This window comes from Bombina bombina, chromosome 3 (assembly GCF_027579735.1).
Source record: "Bombina bombina isolate aBomBom1 chromosome 3, aBomBom1.pri, whole genome shotgun sequence".
Classification (NCBI taxonomy): domain Eukaryota; kingdom Metazoa; phylum Chordata; class Amphibia; order Anura; family Bombinatoridae; genus Bombina; species Bombina bombina.
The window spans coordinates 232,551,407-232,566,286 of record NC_069501.1 but is presented as its reverse complement, the minus strand read 5'-3'; the positions used below and the strand labels follow the sequence as shown (position 1 = coordinate 232,566,286).

Genomic DNA, 14,880 nt, shown 5'->3' with positions numbered 1-14,880 from the left:
GGCATGTCTGATTCCTTATGTTACAATAAGGCAGTGGCTACACTGCTCATTTTGCAATAAAAACAATTTAAGTTGTTTTCTGTATTTTTTTTTACCACAATAGTTTTGTGTTTACCTTGATTTAACAGGTTTTTTTTCTAAAGAGGCACTGCTTTATATCTTTTATTTATATAGATATATAAATAAAAAACACATTTCAAATTAGAAGTTTCAAAGTTTCATCATCCTGTCCAAGTTTCAAGTGACAGCCATTAACCGATCTCAGACATATGTATATACTGTGAACTCTTGCAAATGCTTAGGAGGAGCTGATGCCTCAGTGTGAATAGAAAAAGACTGCATCAATTAATAATGGAAGTAAATTGGAAAACAAAATTTAAAATCATCATGCTCTGTCTAAATCATGAAAGTTTCATCTTGACTTTTGTGTCCCTCTAATCTGTGATCAAGATAATAGCTTCTAAGACTGCAAGAATTTACTTAGCCCCTTTATGCTGGCACAAGTGTCAATCGGTAAACACCTGCTGTAAATATTATATAGCGATCATCGATGCAATCACATGATTTTAAGACGGGGATCGGATCATGGGGGGGGACTGCCTATAATGCTAGACACGCCCCCCTCAGGTCGATTCTTGGCTGCGTCAGAGGGGGAAGCTGCAGAATACCATATAAGGTAGGACATTCCAAGCGTCCCAACAACGTTAAAGCCTAGGATGTCATGGAACGTCTTAACAGCATGAAGGGGTTAAGCTCTCAAACAAAGCATACCTATAGACAAAGTAAATTTGATAATAGATATAGATATGTCCAGGAGCATACTTCCCAACTGGTTTTCTTCCAGTGGTATTGTCATGGGTTTGGAGGTATAGCCCACCTCATGCTTAAAGCCCTCACTGTCCCTCTCATGAATGGCCCTGACCATAAAATACAGGTGGGCCATTGCCCACAAGCTCAACTTTTCACATTCCAGAATATTTCTGGCAGATGTTTGCGGTATGCAGGAGCATGCACGTGTCTTGAACACTTTAGGGCAAGAGCATTTGCAACAATGTATAACATTTTATTCATCATGCTTCTCACAGTTTAATTAAGCCTTAAGAAGTCAAGCAGTTAGTTTTATTGGAGTAGAAAAAAGGTTTTTGTTATAAAAGAATTGCTCATTCTTGGAGGAGAGTCTTAGGTGTACACTTTCTTGGGCAACAGCTCCAAGTGATATAAAATGTATGTATGCATATGAGTCTGTCATTGGCCAATGGCTGTTTTGATTTGGTAATTAAGAAACAGGTGTATCAGTTAGGTCAAGATTTTATTCCAGTCAAACTATTACCTGGTAGTAACAACAAGAATCAGTTTACAGATAAAAAAAAAAAAAAAAAAAAAAAAAAACACACAGGAATCGGCAAAATAAAACATGAATCTAGCACTTAAAAAAAGTACCAAGCCAAGACTTTAATGTACCTGTTTTTCATACACCTGTCTAACAGTCTCACAGAGCAGTTTTTCGGATTCCAGGTCACGCTGCAGTTGGGCAATGACTGTAGATGCGTGAAGCTCAAAATCTCGCAGACACTCTTCTGCCTGTGCTCAAGAACAAAGAAGCAACATCAAAAACAAAAAGTAAATTTATTCTTACCTGATAAATTAATTTCTTCTATGGTACGACGAGTCCACGGATTCATCCATTACTTGTGGGATATTATCCTCCTGCTAACAGGAAGTGGCAAAGAGCACCACAGCAGAGCTGTCTATATAGCTCCTCCTTAGCTCCACCCCCCAGTCATTCGACCGAAGGTACAGGAAGAAAAAGGAGAAACTAAAAGGTGCAGAGGTGACTGAAGTTTAAATAAAAAAAAATATAATCTGTCTTAAAATGACAGGGCGGGCCGTGGACTCGTCGTACCATAGAAGAAATTAATTTATCAGGTAAGCATAAATTTACTTTTCTTCTATAAGGTACAAAGAGTCCACGGATTCATCCTTTACTTGTGGGATACAATACCAAAGCTACAGGACACGGATGAACGGGAGGGACAAGACAGATGGTTAAACAGAAGGCACGACTGCTTGAAGAACTTTTCTCCCAAAAATATCCTCCAAAGAAGCAAAAGTATCAAATTTGGAAAATTTGGAAAAGGTATGAAGCGAAGACCAAGTCGCAGCCTTACAAATCTGTTCAACAGGAGCATAATTTTTAAAAGCCCATGTGGAAGCCCCCGCTCTAGTAGAGTGAGTTGTAATCCTTTCAGGAGGCTGCTGTCCAGCAGTCTCGTATGCCAAACGGATGATGCTTTTCAGCCAAAAAGAAAGAGGTAGCTGTAGCTTTTTGACCTCTACATTGTCCAGAATAGACAACATACAAAGAAGATGTTTGACGGAAATCTTTGGTCGCTTGCAAGTAAAACTTCAAAGCCCGAACCACGTCCAAGTTGTGCAACAGACGCTCCTTCTTAGAGGAAGGATTAGGACACAGAGAAAGAACAACTATTTCCTGATTGATATTCCTATTAGTAACAACCTTAGGAAGGAATCCAGGTTTTGTACGCAAAACCACCTTATCAGCATGAAAAACAAGATAATGCGAGCCGCATTGCAATGCAGATAGTTCAGAAACTCTTCGAGCCGAAGAGATAGCAACTAAAAACACAACTTTCCAAGATAGAAGCTTAATATCTATGGAATGCATAGGTTCAAACGGAACACCTTGAAGAACTTTTAGAACTAAATTCAAATTCCATGGCGGAGCAAAGGTTTAAACACAGGCTTGATTCTAACTAAAGAATGACAGAACGACTGAACGTCTGGAACATCTGCCAGACACTTGTGCAGTAGAATTGATAAAGCAGATATCTGTCCCTTTAAGGAACTAGCTAATAGCCCCATCTCCAATCCTTCTTGGAGAAAGGACAAAATCCTAGGAATCCTTATCTTACTCCATGAGTAGCCTTTGGATTCGCACCAATAAAGATATTTATGCCATATCTTATGATAAATTTTCCTAGTGACAGGCTTTCTAGCCTGAATTAAGGTATCTATGACCGACTCAGAGAAACCCCGCTTGGATAAAATCAAGCGTTCAATCTCCAAGCAGTCAGCCGCAGAGAAACTAGATTTGGATGCTGGAACGGACCTTGAATCAGAAGGTCCTGTCTCAGTGGCAGAGTCCATGGGGGAAGAGATGACATGTCCACCAGGTCTGCATACCAAGTCCTGCGTGGCCACGCAGGTGCTATCAAAATCCCTGAAGCTCTCTCCTGTTTGATTCTGGCAATCAAACGAGGAAGGAGAGGAAATGGTGGAAACACATAAGCCAGGTTGAACGACCAGGGTACTGCTAGAGCATCTATCAGTACTGCCTGAGGATCCCTTGACCTGGACCCGTAACAAGGAAGTTCTGACGAGACGCCATCAGATCTAATTCTGGTGTGCCCCATTGCTGATTCAATTGTGCAAACGCCTCCGGATGGAGTTCCCACTCCCCCGGATGAAAAGTCTGACGACTTAGAAAATCCGCTTCCCAGTTCTCCACTCCTGGGATATAGATTGCTGATAGATGGCAAGAGTGAGTCTCTGCCCATCGAATTATTTCGGTAACCTCTATCATCGCTAGAGAACTCTTTGTTCCCCCCTGATGATTGATATATGCTACAGTCGTGATATTGTACGACTGGAATCTTATGAATCTGGCCGAAGCCAGCTGAGGCCATGCCTGAAGCGAGTTGAATATCGCTCTCAGTTCTAGAATATTTATCGGGAGGAGAGTCTCCTCCCGAGTCCACAAACCCTGTGCTTTCAGGGAATTCCAGACTGCACCCCAGCCCAATAGTGACGACGGACGCCAGCCTATGACCCACGCTGGCCTGGGGAAACACATTCCCTGGGACAGATGATCCTGTGACAACCACCAAAGAAGAGAGTCTCTGGTCTCTTGATCCAGATTTATCTGAGGCGATAAATCTGCATAATCCCCATTCCACTGTTTGAGCATGCATAGTTGCAGTGGTCTGAGATGCAAGCGAGCAAACGGCACTATGTCCATTGCCGATACCATCAGTCCGATTACCTCCATACACTGAGCCACTGACGGCCGAGGAATGGAATGAAGAGCTTGGCAGGTGGTTAAAATCTTTGATTTCCTGACTTCTGTCAGAAAAATTCTCATATCCACCGAATCTCTCAGAGTTCCCAGGAATGGAACTCTTGTGAGAGGGATAAGTGAACTCTTTTTTACATTCACCTTCCACCCGTGAGATCTTAGAAAAGCCAACACGATATCCGTGTGAGACTTGGCTAGATAGTAAGTCGACGCCTGAATTAAGATATCATCCAGATAAGGCGCCACTGCTATGCCCCGCGGTCTTAGAACCTCCAGAAGGGACCCTAGCACCTTTGTGAAAATTCTGGGAGCTGTGGCCAACCCGAAGGGAAGAGCCACAAACTGATAATGCTTGTCCAGAAAGGCGAACCTGAGGAACTGGTGATGATCTTTGTGGATAGGAATGTGTAGATACGCATTCTTTTAAGTCCACAGTGGTCATATATTGACCCTCCTGGATCATTGGTAAAATAGTCTGAATGGTCTCCATCTTGAAATATGGGACTGAGGAATTTGTTTAGGATCTTGAGATCTAAAATTGGTCTGAAGGTTCCCTCTTTTTTGGGAACCACAAACAGATTGGAGTAAAACCCCTGCCCCTGTTCTGCTTTCGGAACTGGGCGGATCACTCCCATGGTATATAGGTCTTCTACACAGCGTAAGAATGCCTCTGTTTTTGTTTGGTCTGCAGACAATTGAGAAAGATGGAATCTTCCCATTGGAGGAGAATCTTTGAAATCTAGAAGATACCCCTGGGTTACAATTTCTAAAGCCCAGGAGTCCTGAACGTCTCTTGTCCAAGCCTGAGTGAAGAGATAAAGTCTGCCCCTACTAGATCCGGTCCCGGATAGGGGGCTACCCCTTCATGCTATCTTGGTTGCAGCAGCGGGCTTCTTGGCCCGTTTACCTTTGTTCCAAGTCTGGTTAGGTCTCCAGACTGACTTGGATTGGGCAAAATTCCCCTCTTGTTTTGCAGCAGGGGAAGAGGTAGAGGGACCACCTTTGAAGTTTCGAAAGGAACGAAAATTATTTTGTTTGGTCCTCATCTTATTAGTCTTGTCCTGAGGAAGGGCATGGCCTTTCCCACCAGTGATGTCTGAAATGATCACTTTCAGTTCAGGCCCGAATAGGGTCTTACCTTTGAAAGGGATGGCTAAAAGCTTAGATTTTGATGACACATCAGCAGACCAGGACTTAAGCCATAACGCTCTGCGCGCTAAAATGGCAAAACCTGAATTCTTTGCCGCTAATTTAGCCAGTTGAAAAGTGGCATCTGTAATGAAAGAATTAGCTAGCTTGAGAGCCCTAATTCTATCCAGAATATCATCTAATGGGATCTCAACTTGAAGAGCCTCCTCCAGAGCTTTGAACCAAAAAGCAGCTGCAGTAGTTACTGGAACAATGCACGCTATAGGTTGGAGAAGAAAACCCTGATGAACAAATATTTTCTTTAGGAGACCCTCTAATTTTTTATCCATAGGGTCTTTGAAAGCACAACTGTTCTCAATAGGTATAGTTGTACGCTTAGCCAGGGTAGAAATAGCTCCCTCCACCTTAGGGACCGTCTGCCACGAGTCCCGCATGGTGTCTGATATGGGAAACATTTTCTTAAAAGTAGGAGGGGGTGCGAACGGAATACCTGGTCTATCCCACTCCTTAGTAACAATGTCCGAAATCCTCTTAGGGACCGGAAAAACATCAGTGTAAGCAGGAACCTCTAGAAATCTGTCCATTTTACACAATTTCTCTGGAACTACAATAGGGTCACAATCATCCAGAGTCGCTAAAACCTCCCTGAGCAACAAGCGGAGGTGTTCTAGTTAAAATTTAAAAGCCGTCATATCCGAGTCTGTCTGAGGTAACATATTTCCTGAATCAGAAATCTCTCCCTCAGACAGCAAATCCCTCAATCCCAACTCAGAACATTGTGAGGGTACATCGGATATGGCTAATAAAGCGTCAGAGGGCTCAGCATTTGTTCTCACACCAGACCTACTGCGCTTCCCCTGCAACCCAGGCAGCGTATATAAAACCTCTGAGAGGGTAGTATTCATAACTGCGGCCATATCTTGCAGGGTGAAAGAATTAGATGCACTAGAAGTACTTGGCGTCGCTTGTGCGGGCGTTAATGGTTGTGACACTTGGGGAGAATTAGATGGCATAACCGGATTCCCTTCTGACTGAGAATCATCCTGCGACATACTTTTAGTAGCTAAAATATGTTCTTTGCAATTTATTGACCTTTCAGTGCATGAGGGACACATTCTAAGTGGGGGTTCCACAATGGCTTCTAAATATATTGAACAATGTCAGACATGTTGAACAGGCTAGTAATGACTACAAACAAGCTTGAAAACACTTTATTTAGTGGAAAAAAAACAATCTTAAAACGGTACTGCGCCTTTAAGAGAAAAAAAAGAATACACGTTCTACAAAACTGCTTTAAAATACACCAAACTTTTCAAATTTTTGATAGACTCAATTTGTGTAGTTAAGTTTGCCCCACAAGAAAATAAAACATTTAACCCTTTATTGTGCAAACCGGATTGAAATAATGCCTAAATCCGTTAAAAAAAAAAAAAAAAAAAAAACACCCCCATATGGGGTTAAAGCCTCGATTTGGCCCAAAACATCAACAAGGGCCCTCAGGAGTTGGAGCTTGCTGAGTAAAAACAACTGCGCAACTGAGGCGGCGAAAATAGGCCCCGCCCATCTAACTCGATGTCTTTACAGCTTCAAAGAACCGCACCAGAGCGGTTTTAAACTAGCCATGTGGGTTCTGAGACCCAAAAAATAAGCCAAGTGTACCCTCAATAAAGTTGCCAAAAAAAACTTTATTGCCCACAAAATGTTAACAGCACTTCCAGTTGAGAAAACGTTTGCCCACAAACATTCAAAACTCAGTGTCAACCATTTTTTAATTAGCCCCTTATGCAAGCTTAGTAATGCCCTTCTAAAGATCTTAGGATTACTGCTTACCCTTACCCTCATGGGGATACCGTCAGCCTTTCTGAAATACACAGTCTCTCCAGAAAAAATGACTGAACATACCTCACTGCTATAAAGCATGAAAACTTTCCTCACACTGAAGTTTCCTGTACTCCTCAGCTTCTGTGGGAACTGCACTGGATCTTAGTGACAAATGCTTAGATCATCATCCTCCAGGCAGAAGTCTTCATCCATCTGCTGCCTGAGAGTAAATAGTACAAACCGGTACCATTTAAAACAAAAAACTCTTGCTCGAAGAAATTAAAAACTAATATTTTATCACCTGTTTCACTTTACCCTTCCTAGTACTTAAAGTAGGCAAAGAGAATGTCTGGGGGGTGGAGCTAAGGGAGGAGCTATATAGACAGCTATGCTGTGGTGCTCTTTGCCACTTCCTGTTAGGAGGATAATATGCCACAAGTAAAGGATGAATCTGTGGACTCGTCATACGTTATAGTAGAAATGTATACTTACATGATAAATTTCTTTCTTTCCGGATATATGGAGAGTCCACGACATCATCAATTACTAGTGGGAATATCACTCCTGGCCAGCAGGAGGTGGCAAAGAGCACCTCAGCAAAGCTGTTAAGTGTCACTCCCCTACCCATAATCCTCAGTCATTCGATCGAAGGGAAATGGAAAAAGGAATAACACAAAATTGTAGAGGTGCCTGAGGTTTAGTAAAAAATAACTTCATAAAAGGGTGGGGTAGTGGACTCTCCATATCCAGAAAGAAGTTCATCAGGTAAGCATAAATTTTGTTTTCTTTCCTAAGATATGGAGAGTGCACAACATCATAAATTACTAGTGAGAATCAATACCCAAGCTAGAGGACACAGGCTGACTAGGGAGGGAAAACAAGACAGGTAGACCTAAACAGAAGGCACCACCGCTTTAAGAACCTTTCTCCCAAAAGAAGCCTCAGCCGAGTCAAAAGTATTACATTTTGAAAATATATGCAGAGAGGACCAAGTTGCAGCCTTGCAAATCTGTTCCACAGAAGCTTCATTTTTGAAAGCCCAAGAAGAGGAAAACAGCCCTCGTGGAATGAGCTGTAATACTCTCAGGAGGCTGCAGATCAGCAGTCTCATACACACAACAAATAATATTTCTCAACCAGTAAGAAAGAGAAGTAGCAGGAGCTCTCTCACCCAAACACTTTCCTGAGAAACAAAACAAACAGGGCAGAAGACTGGTGAAAAACCTTAGACGCCTGAAGGTAGAATTTTAGAATACGCTCAACATCCAAGTTGTGCAACAGATGTTCTTTATGAGAAGGATTAGGACAGAGAGAAGGAACAACAATTTCCTGATTAATATTTCAATCCAAAACCATGTTAGGGAGAAATCCCAACCTAGTACGCAGGACCGCCTTATCCTCATGAGGTAAGGTGAATCACACTGCAGAACCGAGAGCTCTGAGACTCTTCGAGCAGAAGAGATAGCAATAAGAAAACAAAACCTTCCAAGATACCTTAATATCTATGGAATGCAATGGCTCAAACGGAGACTGCTGCAAAACCTTAAGAACAAAGTTAAGACTCCAAGGAGGAGCAACAGGTTTAAACACAGGCCTGATTCTGACCAGGGCCTGACAAAAAGATTGAACATCTGGAACGTCCGTCAGACGCTAGTAAAACAAAATTGATAATGCAGAAATCTGACCTTTCAGAGAACCGATTGACAATCCTTTCTCCAGACCTTCCTGGAGAAAAAAACAAAATTCTAGGAATCCAGAACCTATTCCAAGAGTAGCCCTTAGATTCACACCAAGAAAGGTATTTATGCCATACCTTATGGTGAATTGTTCGAGTAACAGGCTTGCGAGACTGGATCATGGTCGCTTGCGCCAGAACTAAGCGTTCAATCTCCAAGCAGTCAGCTTCAGAGAAAAGGGATTTGGATGAAGAAATAGACCCTGAGTTAGAAGGTCCTTCCTCAGAGGCAACCTCCAAGGCGGCCGAGATGACATCTTCAGTAGGTCTACATACCAGATCCTGTGAGGCCATGCAGGAGCTATTAGAATTACCGATGCTCTCTCCTGTTCGATACGAGCAATAACTCGTGGAAGGAACGCAAATGGAGAAAACAGGTATGCAAGACCGAAATCCCAAGGAACAGCCAGAGCATCTATGACCTTGAACCGAACCTTGGAAGTTTGGCATTCTGCTGAGACAGATCCAACTCCGGCACCCCCCATTTGAGGGTTAACATGGAGAAATCCTCCGGATGAACAGCCTACTCCCAGGGATAAAAAGTCTGTCTGTTCAGGAAATCCGCTTCCCAGTTGTCCACTCCTGGAATGTGGATCGCAGATAAACAGCAATTGTGAGCTTCTGCCAACTGAACAATCCGCGCCACCTCCTTTATGGCTAAGAGACGTCAAGTTCCTTCGTGGTGGTTGATGTAAACCACTGAGGTGATGTTGGCCGACTGGAAACTGATAAACTGGCCTAAGTACAACTGAGGCCAAGCTACCAGAGCATTGAAAATCACTCTAAACTCCAAGATGTTTATCGGGAGAGCAGACTCCTCCCGAGACCATAGTGCCTGCGCCTTTAATGAATCCCAGACTGCTCCACAGCTGGCATTCGTGTTCACAATCACCTAGGAAGGTCCCCGGAAGTGCCCTGAGACAGATGCTTCTGAGAAAGGCACCAAGGGAGAGAGTCTCTTGTCGACTGGTCCAGATCTATCCTCCGAGACAGATCCGAATGGTCTCCGTTCAATTGTGTGAGCATGCATAACTGCATAGCTCTCAAACAGGATTGAGCAAAGGGAATAATGTCCATGGCAGCGACCATCAGACCAATTACCTCCATACATTGAGCCACTGATAGCCAAACAGTAGACTGTAGAGAGAGGAAAGGGAGAGAATTTTGGATTTTCTGACCTCCGTCAGAAAATTTTTTCATAGATAGGGAATCTATTATGGTCCCTAAGAAAACCACTCTTGTAGCTGGAACAAGGGAACCTTATCCAGATTCACTTTCCATCCGTGGGAACATAGAAAAGACAACAGGATATCTGTATGAGTTTGCTTGTTGAAAAGATGATGTCTGAACCAATATGTTGTCCAGGAATAGCGCCACTGCAATTCCCCAAGACCTGATCACTGTCAAGAGAGCCCCCATAACCTTTGAGAAGATTCTGGAAGCTGTGGCAAGGCCAAAAGGAAAAGCAACAAACTGAAAGGGTTTGTCTAAAAATGTGAATCAAGAACCTAAGATGATCCCTGAAGATGGGAACATGAAGCTACACAATCTTCAGGTCTATGGTTGTCATGAACTGACCCTCTTGGACCAAAGGAAGAATGGAACAAATGATTTCCATTAGGGATAGAACGATATATCGGAGCGGCCAATTATTAGGGCCAATATTTGGAATCACTGATTATTTCAGAATCGGCCAGAAACTTGCAGATATTACCAATATGGAGCAAATCAATTTAGCTCTGTGTACTTAAGGGAAACTATGTAGTTTTAAGTGACACAAATCATCTATAGCACATACTGTATAAGCTGGACATAGCAAAGCATCCAATAATAAATAGCACTGATAACAGAGTCTAAGCCCAGGAGTTCCTGGGAGCACAGTTACCAGCTACCATACACCCAAAGGCAGCATGTAGATGGATTTGCATAAAAAAAAATATATGATTTGTGAAATGGAAAATGTGATCTTTAGGTGGCACTTAAAGCTACATAGTTTCCCTGAAGTACACAGAGCTAAATTACTTTTGATTTGCTCATAGGTGTTGGCAATACATAAAATCAATCTGCTTGCTAATTGCTGTCAGAATAGAACATTATTTGTTGCATTCTGATAAAGTTACACATTTGCAAAACATTTTACTAAAGCTGCTATATTTGACGATTTTTTAATTTAAATAATTTATTTTCCCCTTTAATGGGCATAAAACATTTTTTTTTAAATGATAGTTCAAGCACATCAATTAAAATGTCCGCAACAACAAACCTTAAGTAGAAAGTGATGCCGAATAGGAGACTAGTATCATTCTCTAGCAGTGGATAACAATGCTCTGACAATTAGGTGGCGCTGTTACACATGTATAAAACTGGCCATAAGTGACATAATAAGGAAACATAGTCCACTCCTCAGTACCAGGGAAGGTATTTGCAATGCAGTAAATATATGAGCATATTAAAAATTTCCCTGTCAAGTGGCAATATATATATATATATATATATATATATATATATATATATATATATATATATATATATATATTTATTTTTTATTTTATTTTTTTACTTTTAACCCTTATCTGTAAAGTGTACCAAGTGAACATGTTTTTAGTGAAGTGGCAACAATATATGAAAAAAACAGAAGTCGTTTAACAGGAGAACATGCTGAAATGTTTTGCTTTCTGCACTGTTTTTCTACTTAACTGGGAGAATTAAAGAAATCATGTAGTGTCTAGCTTTGCAGTAGTGACTTCAATTTATTGTACATCAGTGTGCAGTTTAAAAGGGATTTATGTCATTTTTTTATGTTTTGGGAAGCCATTTAACAAGTTAATTTTCAAGCACTTTATTTTTCCCAGTTTACTTTTAAAGTTTAAAATTTTAATAAGCATGTTAAGTTTATACCAGATTTGTATAGAAATTGTGTTGATTTTTCAAAACTTTAAATGTACAGAATATCGGCCCCTGTTATCGCATATCGGCCAATAATCGGTAACTGTATCAGCCCTGAAAAAGCTATATCGGTCTATCCCTAATTTCCATCTGGAAAGACGGTACTCTGAGAAACTTGTTGAGACACTTTAGGTCTAAAATAGGTTGAAAAGTTCCCTCCTTTTTGGGAACCACAAACAGATTTCAATAGAATCCTAGACCCTGTTCCCCCTTGCTGGAACTGGAACTATCACTCCCAGGGAGGAAAGGTCCTGAACACCGTTCATGAATGCCTCTCTCTTTATCTGGACTGCAGATAATCTTGAGAGATGAAATCTGCACCTGGGAGGAAAACTTTTTAATTCTATTTTGTAACCCTGAGCTATTATGTCCACAGCCCAAAGATCTGGGACCTCTCGTATCCATGCTTGAAAAAATAGAGAAAGCCTGCCCCCCACTTGATCCGATCCAGGACCTGGGGCAGACCCTCCATGCCGACTTAGAGCTGTCTTAGACTTAGCAGCTAGTTTCTGCGATTGTTTCCCCTTGCTCTAAGACTGATTGGGTTACCAAGAAGACTTGGAGAGTACCTGCTTGGAAGAGGAGAACTTTCCGTTGAAGTTACGAAAGGAACGAAAATTACTTTGACATCCTTTAGGACTGTTCTTCTTGTCTTGTGGTAGAAAAGACCCTTTTCCACCCAAATCTCTCTGCCAGACCAGGCCCAAACAAGGTCTTACCCTTGAAAGGAAGCGCCAGAAGCTTGGCCTTAAAGGTAACATCAGCTGACCAAGATTTCAGCCACAACGCCCTGCGGGCTAGGGCAGTGAACCCAGATAACTTGGCTCCCAGTCTAAGAACTTGCATGATAGTATCAGAATAAAGGAAATGGCTAGTTTGAGAGCCTTAATCCTGTCTTGGATCTCCTCCAAAGGAGTCTCTACTAAAATAGATTCAGACAAGGCATTGCACCAATAAGATGCCGCACTTGACACAGAGGAGGAAAGAATCTTGGATTTTCTGCCATACAAACTGCAGGTTACCATTGAAGACCTTGATGAACATGCATCTTCTTCAAATAAGCCTCCAGCTTTTTAAAGATGGGAGACAGGGAGAAAGGCATCTTTCCATTCCTGTGAGATAAAACGGTCTGGAACAGGAAACACCTCCACAGAGGAAGGAACATCATAGTATTTATTAAGTTTACTAGATTTCTTATGGTTCACGACGCCAGAAGAATCTGAGTCATTCAAAGTAGCCAATACCTCCTTTAACAGTACACAAAGGTGTTCAAGCTTAAATCTGAAGCTTAGTTCTTCAGTATCAGATAAAGGAATTATATTGTCCGACTCACCCTCAGAGGCTACCGAAGTATCCTAATCAATCAGACTTATAAGGGAGAGCAACCTGCATAGCAGTAGGTGGAGCAGAAACCTTAGAATCTGAATCTTCTAATTTTCCTCTTGCATTTTCCCTTTAGCATAGAAAAAAAAATGATAATGCTGCAGATACAGCAGAAGACACCTGAGCAGCAATTTCTGCAGGCAAATAAACTCCTCCAGGAGGCTGATAGGAACTGCAGGGTACTGTGATGCCAGAGGCTTGGGACATTGAGGAGAAAGCTGTGACATTGCCTGAACAGCATCATCCTGAGACACAGGCTCAGAAATAAAAATTAACTTTACATTTTAAAGTTTATCTAGACATGAGATACAGAATTCTGCACTACTAGCACTCTTGGCCTAGACTAGAAATGAAAAACTGGGAATTTAATTTTTTTTTATTGGAATTACTAAAATGAGGACTCAAGTTTAAAAACAACTAATGAACAGTTGACCACTCCTGTATCTGTAAATCAGCCTTTGATATATGTTAAAGGTAATAATAGGATAGTGCAAGTGCAGTATTTATTAACCAAAGGCCCACTATTGTAAATAGGAAAGAGGGTTTAAATACTTAGCAGAGAAGGATCAGAATCCTTCCCTAAACCACTAATTCTATGGTATGAGGGTATATCTGTTGTTATTAATGAGTATGTTCAGTAGCACATATACGTGTGGATATCATACATCAAATTTTTAGTTTATTCTAAAATGTCATTTAGGTAGCAACACGACAAGTAGTGGATTATAAGATCTATATTACTGGTATTTCTTCCAGTAATATACCAAAATGACACTAGAGTATAATAAGTAATACTGCCTGATATAAATATTAAAGGCAGTCTAAGATTTGTATGGTTGGCATTTGTTATAAATAATAGTAAGGACTGTTGTTGCTAGGTTACTGTTAAAGTGTATCCACATGAGTTATAGTGATTAGAGACCGGTATTTGTAGTTTCACAGGAGATTATTATTGATACTGTATAATGTATCCAATTCTATGTGTCTGGAAGCATAACTTATAGAATTGTAATGTCAAAATACTTCAACAGATATTAACTATATTGGTGAGACATATTCATATACATTGTTTCGTCTATTTATGCAATGGGGATTGTTGGTCCTTCAATAGCTTGTACATCAACTAAAATATTGCTATTGAGGCTCATATGTGTTTAGGTATAGTGTGAACATGCTTATACATTTTCCACCATTCACTTTGTTCTGTTTAGAAATACTCCTGCAATAGCGATGTTTAAAGTACTGTTTTCAAGTCTTTGAATCTTATTTGAAAGAGTCTTTGTAGTATTGGTATTGTGTATACCTTATGACTAATTCCACTCAGTACCGTATACAGACCAACCAGTCGCAAAACACTTCTTACTGGCCAAACACTCAGCCTCTGAGATGAAGTATATGATCATCGATCATGTCCCACCTCTGGCTAGGGGTGGTGATAGAGCAAGACTCTTGTTACAGAAAGAGTAGATGGATTTTTACTCTACAGACCTTAACACCTAGAGGTCTGATACTAATATGGACATGCACTGTTTCCTCTAAAAACTCTACTTGGATATGGTATAACAGACACCATGGTTCATGAGGTAGCCATTTGTAATATGACATAAGTGCTAAAGACACTAAGTATGTCATGTAATTAATAAATTCCATTTTTGTAGTTAGAAAATTAAACCTGGTTGGACATTTAGCTAAAAGTGACAAGATGCAATGAATGTAATTTTTTTATGCATGTTTTATGCTGCCTTTTTGA

At 41.0% G+C, this 14,880-nt stretch overlaps 1 protein-coding gene across 1 annotated transcript in view; it reads right to left on the bottom strand.

The window, feature by feature from the left end:
* The window catches only part of SPAG5 (sperm associated antigen 5), a 424,869-nt gene that overhangs the window by 371,318 nt on the left and 38,671 nt on the right, over positions 1-14,880 (bottom strand). Inside the window, exon 9 of the mRNA XM_053705229.1 lies at positions 1,462-1,581. Coding sequence (XP_053561204.1) covers positions 1,462-1,581 — 120 coding nt within the window. The remainder of the gene's footprint in view (positions 1-1,461; positions 1,582-14,880) is intronic.